Source organism: Neofelis nebulosa, chromosome 11 (genome assembly GCF_028018385.1).
Source record: "Neofelis nebulosa isolate mNeoNeb1 chromosome 11, mNeoNeb1.pri, whole genome shotgun sequence".
In the NCBI taxonomy this organism is placed as follows: Eukaryota; Metazoa; Chordata; class Mammalia; order Carnivora; family Felidae; genus Neofelis; species Neofelis nebulosa.
The window spans coordinates 36,865,007-36,880,117 of NC_080792.1; the positions used below are offsets into that span (position 1 = coordinate 36,865,007).

Sequence of the window (15,111 nt, forward strand, 5' to 3'; positions counted from 1 at the left end):
TAACATATGTGTACTAACACGTTTGTATATGCTCATTCCAGAAAGTTTAGTACCCGAAAAAAACCTCAATCAAACCATGGCAAAATGCATGAAGGCGTCCTGTTTTTACAGTATGTCCATATAACGGAACACTAAGCCACGATTTTTAAAAATGTACGAACATGAAAATCTGGAAGTAGTAACACATAGAGATGGCAATGTGTACTTGATAGTTGCTTACTAATTGCCAAGTCTCAAGGATGTTTTTTTCTTTCTACAGAATCACAGGAAAAAACAAACGTATTTTACAAAAATGGGGAAGGACAGGGACTCTGGAGGCAGACCACCTGAACTCGAAAACCAGCTCCACTATGTATTAGCTGTGGGCTCTGGACAGTCCTTTCAACACCCTGTGCCTCAGTTTCTCCTCCTTCCACATGGAGGTAGTAACCACACGTAACTCACGGGGCAACCTAGTGGAACTGGTACACTGGAGCTCTTCGCATAATGCCTGGCAGATGATGAGGTGAAGCCACTGTTGCAGCTACCGCTGGTGTTATTGTCACCTTTGCACTACATAGTCTAAATACTTCTGTTGTGGGGGCGCCTGGGGGGCTCAGTCGGTTAAGCGTCTGACTTCGGCTCAGGTCGTGATCCCGCGGTTCGAGAGTTCAAGCCCCACGTCGGGCTCTGTGCTGACAGCTTGGAGCCTGGAGCCTGCTTCGGATTCTGTGTCTCCCTCTCTCTCTGGCCCTTGCCCTCTCGAGCTCTGTCTCTCTCTCAAAAATAAATAAACATTTAAAAAATTAAAGAAAAATAAATACTTCCGTTGTATATGCATAGTTGGTACCACACATTTACATCCTATACCTTTTTTTTCGAGAGAGACCGCGTGCGCACGTGAGCACTCTTGAGCAGAGGAGGGACAGAGGAAGAGGAAGAGAATCTTAGGCAGGCTGCACGCCCAGGGCTGAGCCAGATACGGGGCTCGATCTCACGACGCCAGGATCACGTCATGAGCTGAAATCAAGAGTTGGATGTTTAACCGAATGAGCCACCCAGGAGCCCCATCCTGTATCATTTTCATTTGGAAACACAGAGTTGCTCAGTATTGGCTGCCCCTTATGTGCCCGAGGTCATATCTAAATGGACACACAGCTATTAGTGGCAGAACAAAGCAGCCTCTTCCATGCTTCAGTACCTCCATCCTAGGTCCCCTGCTGCAGCGATTCCAAATGTCATGCTGGGGAGGACTGTGCAGACTGGGTGCTTGTGTACTCTTTAGGAGCCACACCTATCCTCCACCAGCAGGTGCAGACTGAGCTTCTGATGCTGGGGTCTGCACTCTGTCCCCACACGATACCCCAGCCTGACTCCTCTTCCCTGAAGCACAAGTGGACTGACTAGCTCCCGGGCAGCCCCTGTGGCCTGTAGCCCACCTGGGCATGGGTCCTCCTGGTTTCCCCTTCTCTGGGATTAGCTGGAGCCAGGCTATACCATGCCTCTGCCATTTGCCGGTCTGTCTACAGGGCGGACTATGTCCAGTCCCTCCCGGCAGCAAGCTCAAGGCCTGGCCACAGTCTGTTTACTTCCTTATTGCTTTCAACGTATTAGAATGAGTGCTTTTGTGCAACACACATTAAGCCTTTAAAATGTTTATCTCTTATCTAACTTACATGACAAAATAGCAATTCTTGAATTTAACTTTTTTACTTCCTGACCACCAGCTGAGAACACCACCAGCCAAGAGGAAAGCGTCCATTGCTCCTTCTCAGCCCTGAGTCCTCAACTCCACTTGAGCATCTGTCAGCCCTGGGTAGACAGAGGGTCTCTAGAGAGCTGGTCCCATGTTCCTATTCTTCCGAATAGATCCCTGAGCCTGGCTGAAGAATGGCACACCTTCTGTGATATGACCATTGTTCTGTCTTGCTGCTTTGTTGTATGGCTGGTGTCACGTTCCATCATGTCAATTTTGGGGAATGTGATAGATGTGAAGCTGATTGGAGTTGGGTTCACTGGGCATGTGGGTTCCTGAGAAGATCATGAGATCTAGTCAAACCTCCGGTCCCCCCCCCAAAGAGGGTCCAGCATAGTCCCTAAGAATTTGAAATGTAAAACTTTGCCAAATGAGTTAAGACAAAAACAAACAAAAAAGGACTCTACTTTCTAGCTGGTAGCCCAGAAATTTGAGAATTATCTTCTTCGAAAAAAAAAAAAGGCAACTTCGACTCATGCACATGAACATTTGAAGGCAGACCCACAGAGTTCCATGTGCCTCTAAGAAAAACACTCCCTTTCCAACAGTCAAAGTACTTCCTACCTCAGAATCACCTCTAGGAAGAATTGAAAATTGTAGCCAATTACATGCTGTCCTTTAAGGTGGGGTTTCTCAGATTCAGCACCACTGATGTTTTAGAACAGGTATTTCTTGGTTGGAGAGGGCTGTCGTGAGCATTGTGGAATGTTCAGCAGCAGCCCTGGACTCTACCCATCAGGTGCCATTTGCATTCTGCACCCCAATTATGGCAACCAAACATGTGTCCAGACATTGCCAAGTGTCCTGAGGGACAAAACCGCCTCCGGCTGAGAACCATGACCTTATGGGAGCACTGGAACTGATTCCAGGATGCTCCCACCTCTCAGAGTAGCCCAACCTTTCCTGAACTCATTGCCATATCCCCTTCTCCCCACTGGCTTTGTGTGTCTCCTAACCTAACTCATCTCCTGCCTTTTCCAATCCCTTCAACCTTCTGCTGTGCCCTGGAATTTACGAGTAGCTCTCAGCAAGATCCCCTATAGTCTCAACCTCTTCATGGAATATTCCTTGCTCCTACCCTAAACTTAGGACACCGTTCCCCACAGCCTTCTCATATCATATGATGGGCTCTTCTCTCTTACCCCACATACTCTTCTTTGCCAATTCCAGATCATTTCCCTCCCAACCTCCCTCTAGAAACCCAGCCCCTTAGAACAGGAGCTGGCAAACTATAGCCTGTGGGTCAAATCTGGCTTACCGCTTGTTTTTATATAGTCTGTCAGCTAAGAACGGTTTTCAAATTTTAAATGGTTGAAAAGCAAACCAGAAGAATATTTCATGATATGTAAAATTCAAATCTCAATGTCCATACACAAGTAAACGCATTTGCTTACCTATTGTCACGGCCGCTCTTGTATTACACAAAGGCGGAATGTAGTCGAACGGTTGCAACAGAGACTGTCTGACCTGCAAAGCTTAACATACGTACCACCTGGCCCCTGACAGAGAAAGTTTCCAACCCCTTCCTTTGAGGCACGTGGCAGCGGTCTGTACCATCCTCTCCCAACCAGTTGTCACCATCTACTACCCGCCAGGTCACTCTTCCATGTGTATTAAAATATACACAGGACTGAAGGCTGGATGGCACAACTGCTAACATTAGTGGCTGAAGTTCAAAATTACCTCTACAGGTTGGAATGTTGTGTGGAAACTGACAGGGTGAAAATTTTCATATATTAAGTCCCATGCGATGTTCATTACCAGAAAGACCGGCATACAGAGCAGGAAGAAGATCTGCTATGTTTTGACAGAGGGGAAAACCACGATGAACAGGGAAACATTATGGGGAAATTTTATCCATGTGAGAGAATGCTAAGCAGCAATAAAGCTATAAGATTATGGAACGCACTTAGGTCAGAAGACCTTCCTTAAAGAGGGAAAAATTCAGGACTAGAGTGAGGTGCCCCAGAAAGGAGAGTGTTTGTGAGTGGAAGTTCACAGAATGGTTTCCTGCTCTAGGCTTTAAGACTTTTTCTCCTAAGATTATATCCTGTTACAATTTAAACCAGAAACACTGATCCTTCTGCTGATTTGAGGCTAAAAGTAATTTTTTCTTGGTAAAAAATGACAGTACCACCATTTTTATTCCTTCCAGTGCAAAGATGGAAATACAAAGATGAAATTTATAATTTAAGTGCAGGGGCACCTGGGTAGCTCAGTCGGTTGACCGTCTGACTTTGGCTCAGGTCATGATCTTGCTCATGGGTTTGAGCCCTGTGTCAGGTTCTGTGCTGATGGCTCAGAGCCTAGAGCCTGCTTCGGATTCTGTGTCTCGCTCTCTCTTTGCGCCTCCCCTGTTCAGACTCTGTCTCTCTCTCTCTCTCAAAATAAATAAACATTAAAAAAATTAAAAAAAATAAAATCTAAGTGCAAAGATAAAACTCATTATGGCACACACAGTCACAAAAGATACTTTTAGGCGACAGATGACCAATACTCATACTTGATTTGGTAAATGCTCAGTGTAGAAGTGTAGGTTTCTTAAGAAACCAAAACAACCCAAAATGTGTTTGGAGTCTCAGTCTTTACTGGAACTAAAACACATAGCCCAGTAGGCTTAAGTCTTAAGGAGACTGAGATTTTTCTGCTTTTCAACTCTTTGAATTTTTATATTCACATCAAAAAAACACACCTACGTGGTATGTAAATAAAGTTCCTGCTCCAAAAAGTCAGACGTGCTAATCTCACTCAGTGACTATGTTTGGGAACAGTGGATTAGGAAGTGGTCCTGTGTGATCTGGACATTGAAAGGCAAGGGCCAAAGACTTGTGTTTAACCCACAGCTCAGCCCCTTAGTCCTGGGATCATCACAAGTCACGGACCCCCAATTTTCGCACTTGTCAAAAGAGGATGAAGACGCTTGTCCTGCTAGATCCCACAGAGAAATTCAGATGATGTAAAAGGACCACCTGAGTGGAGAGGCACCATATGCATTTTAGGGCACCATGAATCTCTAAGCTCTAACGCATTCCTATCTTCTTTTCAAAAGTACTGGCATTAGTTGCATCAGAATTATAAAATCCAGCCTAAAATTCCTATGTGGCATATGCAAGGCATGTTGCTACAAGTTAGAAGTAGGGCCAGAATGCTCACACAGATGAAGAGCAATCAAAATCAAGCAAGGCCTATGGGCACAATGAACTACGTGATTCTAAGATACTGTTTTGAGGCTCAGATATTGAGCAGGTGACTAAGCTATGCATGCAGGGCTTATTTCCCATTTGGCTTCTCGTCACCCTTTCCCCCTCTATTCCACTCCCACCTCTGCCAAAACTCTACTGTTGTTTGGGGACCACAGGGCAAAACCCCTCCAATAGACTTCATGGATGAAGCCACTTCATAATCAATCTGTAAAATGTTATCTGTCTTTCTAAGTGGGGAAGTGTATTCTTCTCAAATAAATGCACTAAATTTCCATCAAAGTACTAATGTCAGTAAAATGAAAAATCAGTCCTATTTGGAAAGAATGAGACAGGAAGCATGCAGGGCTGCATGTGTGACCTCGCATTCGAGATCCCTCCAAGCCCTGCACCTCAAAACCATGTGCCCATGGTGGCTCACTGCAACTCTGTCATCCTTGCCAATCTGTCACAAGGCATGGCCATCTGAACTCACGACATGGGGATGGGGATCTTTGAAAAGTATAATAGCAAGAAACAGACCAGGAACATACAGGACACAAGTTGAACAGAACAAGAGAATGCCAAGGGCTGCTGACGGGGACTTCAAATAACCGTCCCCGGCATCTGTGGTGGTTTTACATAGAGATTTTTAATCTACTGTATACAGTTTTCTCCATGTTAATTTCTGAAGCCATTAGCTAAGAGCAGAGCTGGAGAGAACTTTAAGTGCCCTTTGAGCACTGCCTACGTTTCTTGAAGATCTTAGACTACAAGGTGTGATGTTTATGGTGGATGTTCTCATTCCTCAATTTGTTTAGAAGTTTTAGTCTTTTTTTTTTTTTTTTCACTTGACAGAGCTTGCTGTACACAGATTCTCAGAAACAGAAAAATCTGTAGATGGGCAATTATGTGGTAGAGAAGGGTGTCAACACAGACTGTGGCTCACACATCACTCCCACTCCATCTGTGACAGGAGGCACCCAAAGGCATGGCTCGTTAAGTGATTCCACGAGTACCAGACTGCTTGGGGCATCTGTCAAGGTGGGTGTTCCCTTAGGGATGAAAGGAAGGGACATATCTTGATCACTCTCTTTCTTAAGGTCATCCAACTGATTCTGAGTTATTTTCTTCTTCACCAGGCAGCCTCGTGACCCGCACTTGGCTCCCAGGTGGATCTCCACGATGGCAGAAAATGCTGCGGTCAAATGAGGTGAGCAGGGCTTCTGCACACCAGCAGCAGGAGGTGATGCGCTGGCAAACCAGTGTCCCAGTCAGTCCAGGTGGACCTGGCTGGCATGGACTGGTCCACAGAGCTCCATCATCCTAATGAACTGACAGCATTCACTTGGGAAGATAGAAGTGGACCCAGACTCCAGAACAGCATGGCCATCCTTTTGCTGCACACTTGTTCTACAGAACCATTTCTAAGTTCCTATAGGTTGTGTCAAAAGGTCTTCCTTTGTATATCTGTATATAGTTTCTTATGAGATTGTCAACCTTTGTGTTTCTTCCTATCTGCCAATCTCATTCTTAGTTTCTCCCAGCCCAAATGTGAGGTTCGTAAGGACAGAGATCATACCTTATATCTTCACGGCATCAGAAAGTCCTGGCCTATAACACATTCTCAATAAAAATGTTCGCTAAAACAAACACTGAAAAAGTGATGGCGATAGTAGTTACTGGAATTTACATATACTTATATATATATCATATACTCATATAAAATGTATTTAACATAATATATATTTACATATATTTATATTCATATATTTAATTCATACAGGTTTCTTCTATTTAACTAAAATCAGCCTCCACCATGTACTGCCACAGTATCTCAAGACTCTTAGAATCTTGCATTTATGTGAGGGCACACCAATTACTTCCAGGTAAAGTTTTGGGGTTTGGATTCTTTTCTACTTGATAAAGCACAGCTTTTCAGACATTACAAAGATACGGATATAAAAACACAAATGGGTGAAGAAGAGCTCGTGGGGTTAACAAGATCACATCTATGTGGGTCACCAGGGCCACCTTGTCCCGGGGTGCTCCAAAGGACTTCGGGGTGGTGTTTCAAGGGTAGAGAAGAGGCAGGGAGGAAGTCAGGAGGGGTGAGGAGGCCAGCGGGGAGGGGGTGGTAGTGGGTGCCTGTGGGGATGGGACCCCCTCCCACCTTTTCAGGATCCTTGTGCCCGCCCCCCCTCCGCTCCACGGCTGGGTTAATGCTTACTTTTCACAGTGCTCTCGAACTTGACCGGGCTTGAAGCCAGGAGCCGACTGGGAGCTGGGACTGGTGGGGGCCGACACAGGACTCCTGATGCTTTGCACCGAGTGCCTGCGGCTCCGCCTGCGGTCCAGGCCCCGCTGCTCGCCCTCGCCGCTGCCGCCTCCAGAGCACACGCTGGCCCTCCTCCGGTCCCGGCGCCCGCTGGGGGGCGGCTCTGCGGTCTCATCGCCATCCTCGTGCCGCAGTGCCACCTGAAAAAGCAGACAGCGCCCGGTGCAAGGTCAGACTTGACATCCTCTCCCAGGCCTTAGGTGTGACTTTGCATTCCACGCTCCCCTTAATGAGCATTTAACACTGTCATTCCATCCTGCTAACTCAGCTTCTCTGCAAGATCGTCACATCCGCACGCGTGCCAGAGCGCAGTCCGCAAACTTAAAGATGCTTGCCACCGTGTATTTTCCCAAATGGGTATGAAAAAGCCAACAGAGATCATGAGTAGGTCCGAGAAATATTTCGTAATTAGACAGGATCTTTACCCTGGAGCCCAGCACTGTCATTTCCGGGGCCGCGTCTCTCCTGGACCCCCCTCGGCTCTGTTCTGGTCCAGGAGGTGAGGTCGGTCCTGAAGCCCAGCGGCGGGGAGCCCTGAAGTTCCTGATCATTCCTGAGCTTGCTTCCCAACGAGGGTGCTCAGAAGAGCACAGCAAGGATTCTGCCCAGAGGCAAGAGCCACAAGGCGCCTGGTGAGCGGATCTGGCCTCACCCACGGATCCGTTGCAGAGGCCTATTCGGCAGCACGTACGGCCTGATGTCAGCACCTCTGCTGGGCACTGCTATCAGGCTACCCTCCCATCCCGGGCCGGGGTTGAGGGAGGAGCCCTGAGTTACATTAGAGAGCCTGCATATGCTAGTCACGAAAATATATACCCAAAATAGACTTCACCTCTAGATTCGTTTTTTTTTTTTTTCATCTCCTCTTAAAAGTAATGCATTTTTGTGCAGAAGAATAATTGCCTTACACTTTGCCACCGTGGATTTCCCATGGAAACCTGAGCCAACTGGCAGCATGCCTCCATACAGCTATCCTCCTCCAAAGGGTATTTTACTCCTGCTCCTAGTTGGCGCCCTCTCAGGAGGCCCTGCTCTGCCATCTCCTAATCTCGCTTTGTCCTGGATCCTGCTCCATGGCTGCCTCATTTTAGGTTAACACCATCTGCCTATGTGTTTGCTTGCCTCCCTGCTTCTCCATGCCTGTCCTTCCCAGCCAAGGGCTACACTCACCTGTATCTCCAGCTTCTGTAAGGGGTGTGTGCGTGCGCGTGTGTGTGCACGCGCCCGCCCTCTCTAAAACTAGACAGTAGGAAAAGCACAGGTTGTCCTTAACTAGATCTGTGCACACTGGCTGTGTGGCTCACGAGCCAGCTATGACCTGTAGCTAATTATTTGCCTTCTCTCTAGCTCACCGTATGAGGATAACAGTATTGCATTCGTGGGACTGTGGTAAGAATAACTTATGTAAAGATGATCTATGTGACTGGTACTCAATAAATACCCCCAGGAAACATGCCCACCTATTCCTCCCTCTCACAGATATGGCACGCCCGAGCCAGCCCTGGCCAAGTCCAGCAGCCTCTCTGACCTGGCAACCGAGGAACTACACAGTCCTACGTCCCCAAAGGTGTCAATTCTCCAGCCACATAGGTGCTCTTGGTTACATTTTACAACTCAGACCTGACGGGTGAGAGAACGGAGAATATAAAGACCCAGATGGCTAATCGTGCAATATGGCTCTAACATCACCTACCTATAGAAAACCGACCTATTGCGAAATCAGTGGTGCCCCGTGTCCAAAGTGTTCACACCTGTGCTCATCTAGCAAGGTGAGCTTGGCTGTGTCAAGACCAGGTGGGCCACTCTCGTCCCATTTCACAGGGATGAACACCTAGGCCACGCGGCCTGTTTCACAGGGGTGCACCCACCATCCACATGCCCCAGGTCCAGTTTCCTCTGGCTCTGGCTTTTGCGTGAGATCGATTTTGTGAAACCTCTTCTATCTTCGTGCCAGATACATTTTATAACAAGCTCACACAGAGGAGGACAATTTGATAATATTGTGACTATTTGTTCTCCCAGAATTTACTAGTCAGACATAATGTTGGGAGGTTTGACGTAAATATTGATAAGAGTTCAGAAAAAGCCCTGTCATAAAATGTCATTGGAAAGTCTGTTTCCTAGGGGTCTCCTCTCCAATACAACTGCAAGAACTAAGAATGAAGTTATACGTTGGGTTAATCACATTTACCATCTCAACATTAACACTTTATACTGCATTCTCTGGGCAAGTTTGAGAATGATTGTACACCTGATGAAGGACAGTCTTTTTAAATATTTCTAGCCAATCATTTTTTCTTCGCTTTTAGATGTAAAAATTCTAGACCATTTGAACTTATTCTGACCCGAAGTATTGATTCTGCTTCTTATTAAGCACACATTTGGAATGATAAGATGAGGGGCTAAAGTAGAGTTCAGATATTTCTAATTCCCTGTCTAACCTCAGAGATCCAGGGATCAAATAGTGTTCCTTTCCGAGAGGCACACTCTGTGTGCACAAAGTGAAATCCACTTTAACTGCCTTTTGTCAGAAAAGATGGAGACAATCAAAACATTTACATGGAAAGAAAAATCTGGAAAAATTATCAAAGCAACCCCATAAGAGAAATTTTAATGGGGGCTTTCTAAAGTTCAGATCCTCAGCAAAACATTCATCTCTTAAACAACAACAAAAAAAAAAAACGAGAGGGGTGCGCAGAAGGGGTAAATGGGGCACCGGATCGAAGTAGATTCAATGACAACCTTGCGCTTCACAGTGAGCAACAAGGGAACTTGAAATCTGGGGCTGGTGTTCACTCATGATTTTGTTTTTATAACAAGAATTATAGAATCACCGGTATCTCCCGAAGACAGGAAGAAAGGCTTTACTTTCACACGCAGGGCTAGAGCGGCAGTGCCCAGGTCCTTAGATTCTAGGGAACACAACAAATTAGAGTCAAGAACATGCAGAACTAGCAAAGATCTGGAGAGAACAGCACTTACCACCACTCTTACTCTGAATCTGTGGTGTCAGATCTGAGTAACTACATGTGCAAGGAGTGTCCCCACCAAACACGAGATGAGATCAATAATGTCCCAAAGAATCTCTAGTCTCTCCCTAATAATGCAGTGTTTCACTTGCTGGGCCCCTCAGCAAGTGCAATTTCTTTTTTTTTTTTTTTAATGTTTATTTATTAAACATTAAAGAGAGAGCGCAAGCAAGCACGAGCAGGAGTGGGGGGAGGGGTAGACAGAGAGGGGGACAGAGGTTCCCAAGCAGGCTCTGTGCTGACAACAGAGAGGCCAATGTGAGGCTCGAACTCACTAACCGTGAGGTCATGACATGAGCCCCAGTCGGACACTTCACTGACTGAGCCACCCAAATGCCCTGTAATTCTTTTAATTAAATGTACACTACTCATAAAGTAAAACCCACATGAGGAGCAGTTTCCAAATCCAGCACTGACTGCTTACATAGTCTACCCTACTTTACTAGGAAAGCAATTAGAAGCAACTTAGGTTGGCATCTGTCATCTTCCATCAGTCGTCTCAACGACTGTGAATGATCTAAATACTCTTTAAGTTTTTATTAGGGACATTTTCAAACATACACACAGTGTGAAAGAGAGTACAAAGACTGTGATGTGTTTACCACCCATGACCGTTCAACAAGTATCAACCCTGTCCAACCTTGTGTTACTTACACCCCACTCCCTGCCCCAACCCCAGACTTTGAGGTAAATCCCAGATCACATCATTTCATCTGTAAACATTTTAGTATATATCCCTAAAAGATAAGGATTTTTAAAACCCATAACCACCATATTACCGTTCCACTTAAAATAATTTTGTTTATTAACTTGTTTTATTTTTCATTTTTTTAAATTTACATCCAAATTAGTTAGCCTATAGTGCAACAATGATTTCAGGAGTAGATTCCTTCCACTTAAAATAATTTCTTAGTATCATCAAATATCCACTAACGTGAACACTCTTGATAGAGGTCAAAAGCTATTACATTTCTGGGGCACCTGGATGGCTCAGTTGCTTAAACATCTGACTTTGACTCCAGTCATGATCTCCTGGTTCATGAGTTCAAGCCCTGCACCGGGCTCTATGCTGACAACTCAGAGCCTAAAGCCTGCTTTGGATTCTGTGTCTCCCTCTCTCTCTGCCCCTCCCCTGCTCATGCTGTCTCTCTCTCAAAAATAAACACTAAGGAAAATTTTTAAAAACTACTTCTTTGAGTTTATATTATATTACTACTCACATCATGACAGGCAACCATTGTTACATAATAGACACAATCTTGTTCCATATTGCTATCTCACATCTTCTTTGTAATCCTACACATATACATCCGTACCCATACATCCTGGTTCAGCTTTTAGGTGAAGTGATACCGATGCCAGTAGCATTTCAAGAAGGAACTACGCTAATGACAGCTTGTAGAATATTGTCACGGCGCTGGACTCCCAGAGAACCACACCTGCCTGTCTCCTCACTCTGGTGGAGCCCCCTCCTACACTGAGTCCATTTTCTATGGGACTTGCTTTGGTCAATGGGGTATCAGCCAACATGATACAAACAAGGCCTGAGAAGTGTTTGCACATGGGGACTTGCCCTTCTGAAATGCTGCTACCATGTAAAGAAGTGCAGGCTAGCCCGCTGAAGATACACAGCCTAGCCAAGAGCCAGCACCAAATGCCAAAGCAAGTGAATGAGGCCATCTTAGACCATCTCTCTGCCCCTTCCCTGCTCACATGTGCACATGTGCTCTCTCTCAATGAGTCAATAGCCAGACTCACAGATACATAATACAAGTTCTCAAACAAAGGAGCTTCTGTCTTCATGGAACTTGGTGGTATTTGGAGCGTTCTACTTCCCCAAGAGTGGAAGCTCTCCAAAAAGGATCAAAAATCTGTCCTCTTGGGTTTTTATGATGGCTTAATGGTGGAGTCATGATTGACTAAGTCACTGGCCACTGACTGATTCAGCCTGCCCCCATCCAGAAGTGCTTTCCAAAAGTCAGCTCACCAACATAACAAAAGACACCTTTATCACCCTCAACACTTAGGCAATTTCCAGGGTTTGGGGAGCTGTGAGCCAGAAACGAGAATAATGACCAAATACATATTTCTTATAGTAAATCACAATATCACACTCTCATCCCCAAAGCCTTCAGCCTTAATATACTTTTCCATTACTAGGACCGCATTTTCAGAGTCAAAAGTTAGAACATATAATCTGACAAAAGATTTTATATCTTGATTTGTGAATTCATATATTTGAAAACTCATATAAAGCTATAAAAATTAAAATGAATTTAATTAAGCAGGGATTAAATCACCTTTCTGAAATGGAATTAAATTACATGGAATTGGGCCTGTCCCCAGAAAGTCCAGGACATGTGGTCACCAGACATCCTCCACTGTTAAGAAGAATTCTAGAAGCCCAACCAAGTTCTCTCAATTACTTGAAAACATTCATAGCTTTTGTGAGGAAAAGACTGGCTCTGCTTATAGGTGTCTTTGCTGCTCCTGAATATAATGAACTTGGTTGTCCTGTAACAGTAAATATTGTTCAAAACATTAACTTTCAGAAAGGAATAAAAACCCTGTGACTCTGCCTGCTATCTCAAGCACTGAGTTGTCACCTTGAGTTATTACTCAGGGCATCTTCCCTTTAAGGTAGCTGCACTCTGATTAAATCATGTCTTTCCTTCAACCCAGCATCTGGCAAATACAGTCATAAAACAAGTGATATTTAAGAGAGACCTTCATTCAAGCCCTTACTGAACTACTCTGAGCAGGCATACCGATAAACCCTGGGGCCAAAGAGGGAAATGAGACATGACTCAGAGTAGCAACTCAGAGGCAGACTGACAGGCAAGTACGTCCTGAGGACTGCTTAGTCCGAGGTACAGTCATAGCGAGTTCCCTTTCGTAAGTTGTGAACAAAGAGGAAGGGACAAGTGTAGGAACTCTTTTGATCTTGCCATGAAGGCCTGGTGGACAAGGGGATGGCTAAGGTGACTCCTATAGGAGTAGGAATTTGCCAACTATGAGAACAGGAAGGAAGAACACTCTAGGCAAAGAAAAGAGAATAAAGGAAAGCCCACCCATCCCACCCCACAGCACTGGTGCAAAGACCTGTCTTTCATGTTCAAGAGCCAGAAGAAGTTGAGTATGGCTGAAACCTCAGAGACATCATAGGAGCGGCCGGAGACAAGGCCACAGGGGCATAAAGGCCACACACTGTGTAGTAGACCCCTGTATCGACTCAATTTATTCATTCACTCATTTGCTTGCTCACATTTGTTCTCGTAAACAGAGAAATGGCCTAATAGTCAGATCTGACTTTCAGAAGGATCCTTTTTTTCAGTTGCTGGGAGTTAGGAAGGGAGAGAAAGTAGAGAAACCCCCAGGGGAGGCGGCCCCTGCAGGATGCCAGCCTCTCGTGGCTCAGCTCATGTTGCTCTCCCAGCCCCTACCCCTCCAGTCACACCAACCTCTTTTCAACCCTTCACACCTGCCAAGCCAGAGCTCCTCCACTGCTTTGCCCTCCATCACCGTCTTTAGGCCATCTTCTCAGAAGGGTCTTCCCTACTCTTGCCTCACTTTCTCACCTCTACCTCATCCTGTCTCTCTTCATAGACATGTTTGGAGGCTCACATTCTCTGCTTGCTCATGTAATTGGTTACTGTCTGCATCCCATCAGAGTGTGCGCTCCCTGAGGGCAATGACCTTGTCTGTCTAGTTCACTGCTATGTCCTGGGGCCTAGAATAAGTGCCCGGAACATAGCAGCGCTCAATAAAGTTGTGCTGAATAAACAAATTCACAGAGGAACAAATGAATGAGAAGACATTACAACAATCCAGGTAAGAAACAATGGGGCCAGAGCTGTGAAATAAACAAAGTGATGTTTTCAGAAATCAGATTTCTAAGTGGGGGGCAGAGGAAAAGAAAAAGGAGTCCAAGATAGCTCCAGGTTTGTAACATGGGAGACTCCACTGCTTGTCGAGGTGGAGAAATGAAATGCTTACATGTCATGTGCAGCTCCCAAGTAGCCATGCCCAACACAGAACTTCCCTGGCAGCGTCCGTATCCCTCGGCACCACTATACTGAGCTGCTGGGGGCAATCAGCTACTTGCTTGTCTTATACCATAGATTTAAAGTTCCTTGGGCAGGGACTTCTCTCTGTATTTTTAGCCTCAGCAAAGTATGTGACATATAATAGGCTTCCATGAATGAATGTAACACAAGAAGAGAAGCAGGCAGAGGGGCAGGGAGCCAGGGGCCTTGGAAAAAGCTCAAGGTCAAATATCAGCCACAAAAGCTCAAAAGCTGTGGAACTCATTAGGTAAATAAGAACAGGCCACATAGACTGAGAGTGGAGGCCGGATAAGGGAAACCCAACACTGAAAAGAAGGTCAGAGAAGAAAGATTCAGGGGAGGACACTGAGGAGGAATGATTAGAGAGATATTCTGGAGGCGTCTGTACACACAGCCACCAGAAATACAGAAACAACACATAGGAGTAGTCTCATGAACATTAGCATCATCCTTTCAAAATGCTAGCCAAACAATGATATCCAAACTGATAAAAGATGGCATACAAAAAAAGAGAGGAAGAGAAGAGATAGAGGGAAGATGAGGGGAAGCCAATCTTATGCTTAAGAATACTTGTGTATACATCCGAAATAAGTTAGTGACAAACAATTTCCACAGCGCATTTTAAAAAAGGATACATCGTGACCAAGTGGGTTATAGACCAGGAGCACAAGGATGGTTTACAAAAGTAAAGAAATGAATTAAATAACCAACTCAAAAAAACTAGAAAAATATACCAACAAAGTAAACTGAAAGAAAGTTAACG

The 15,111-nt window shown here is 45.2% G+C and overlaps 1 protein-coding gene and 1 long non-coding RNA gene across 16 annotated transcripts in view; one reads left to right on the forward strand and one right to left on the reverse strand.

The window, feature by feature from the left end:
• FHOD3 (formin homology 2 domain containing 3) overlaps nucleotides 1-15,111 on the reverse strand; it is a 471,816-nt gene that overhangs the window by 142,325 nt on the left and 314,380 nt on the right. For 14 of the 15 annotated variants that reach the window (XM_058692315.1, XM_058692316.1, XM_058692314.1 and 11 more), the window contains one exon: nucleotides 7,145-7,392. In XM_058692315.1, coding sequence (XP_058548298.1) covers nucleotides 7,145-7,392 — 248 coding nt within the window. Of the gene's footprint in view, nucleotides 1-7,144; nucleotides 7,393-7,677; nucleotides 7,941-15,111 lie in introns of those variants that run through there. The other variant, XM_058692324.1, reaches the window with a different exon arrangement.
• LOC131490182 (uncharacterized) lies at nucleotides 7,308-9,366 on the forward strand. The gene is made up of 2 exons (XR_009250981.1): nucleotides 7,308-7,421; nucleotides 8,732-9,366. It is a non-coding gene; the product is annotated as an uncharacterized LOC131490182 (long non-coding RNA).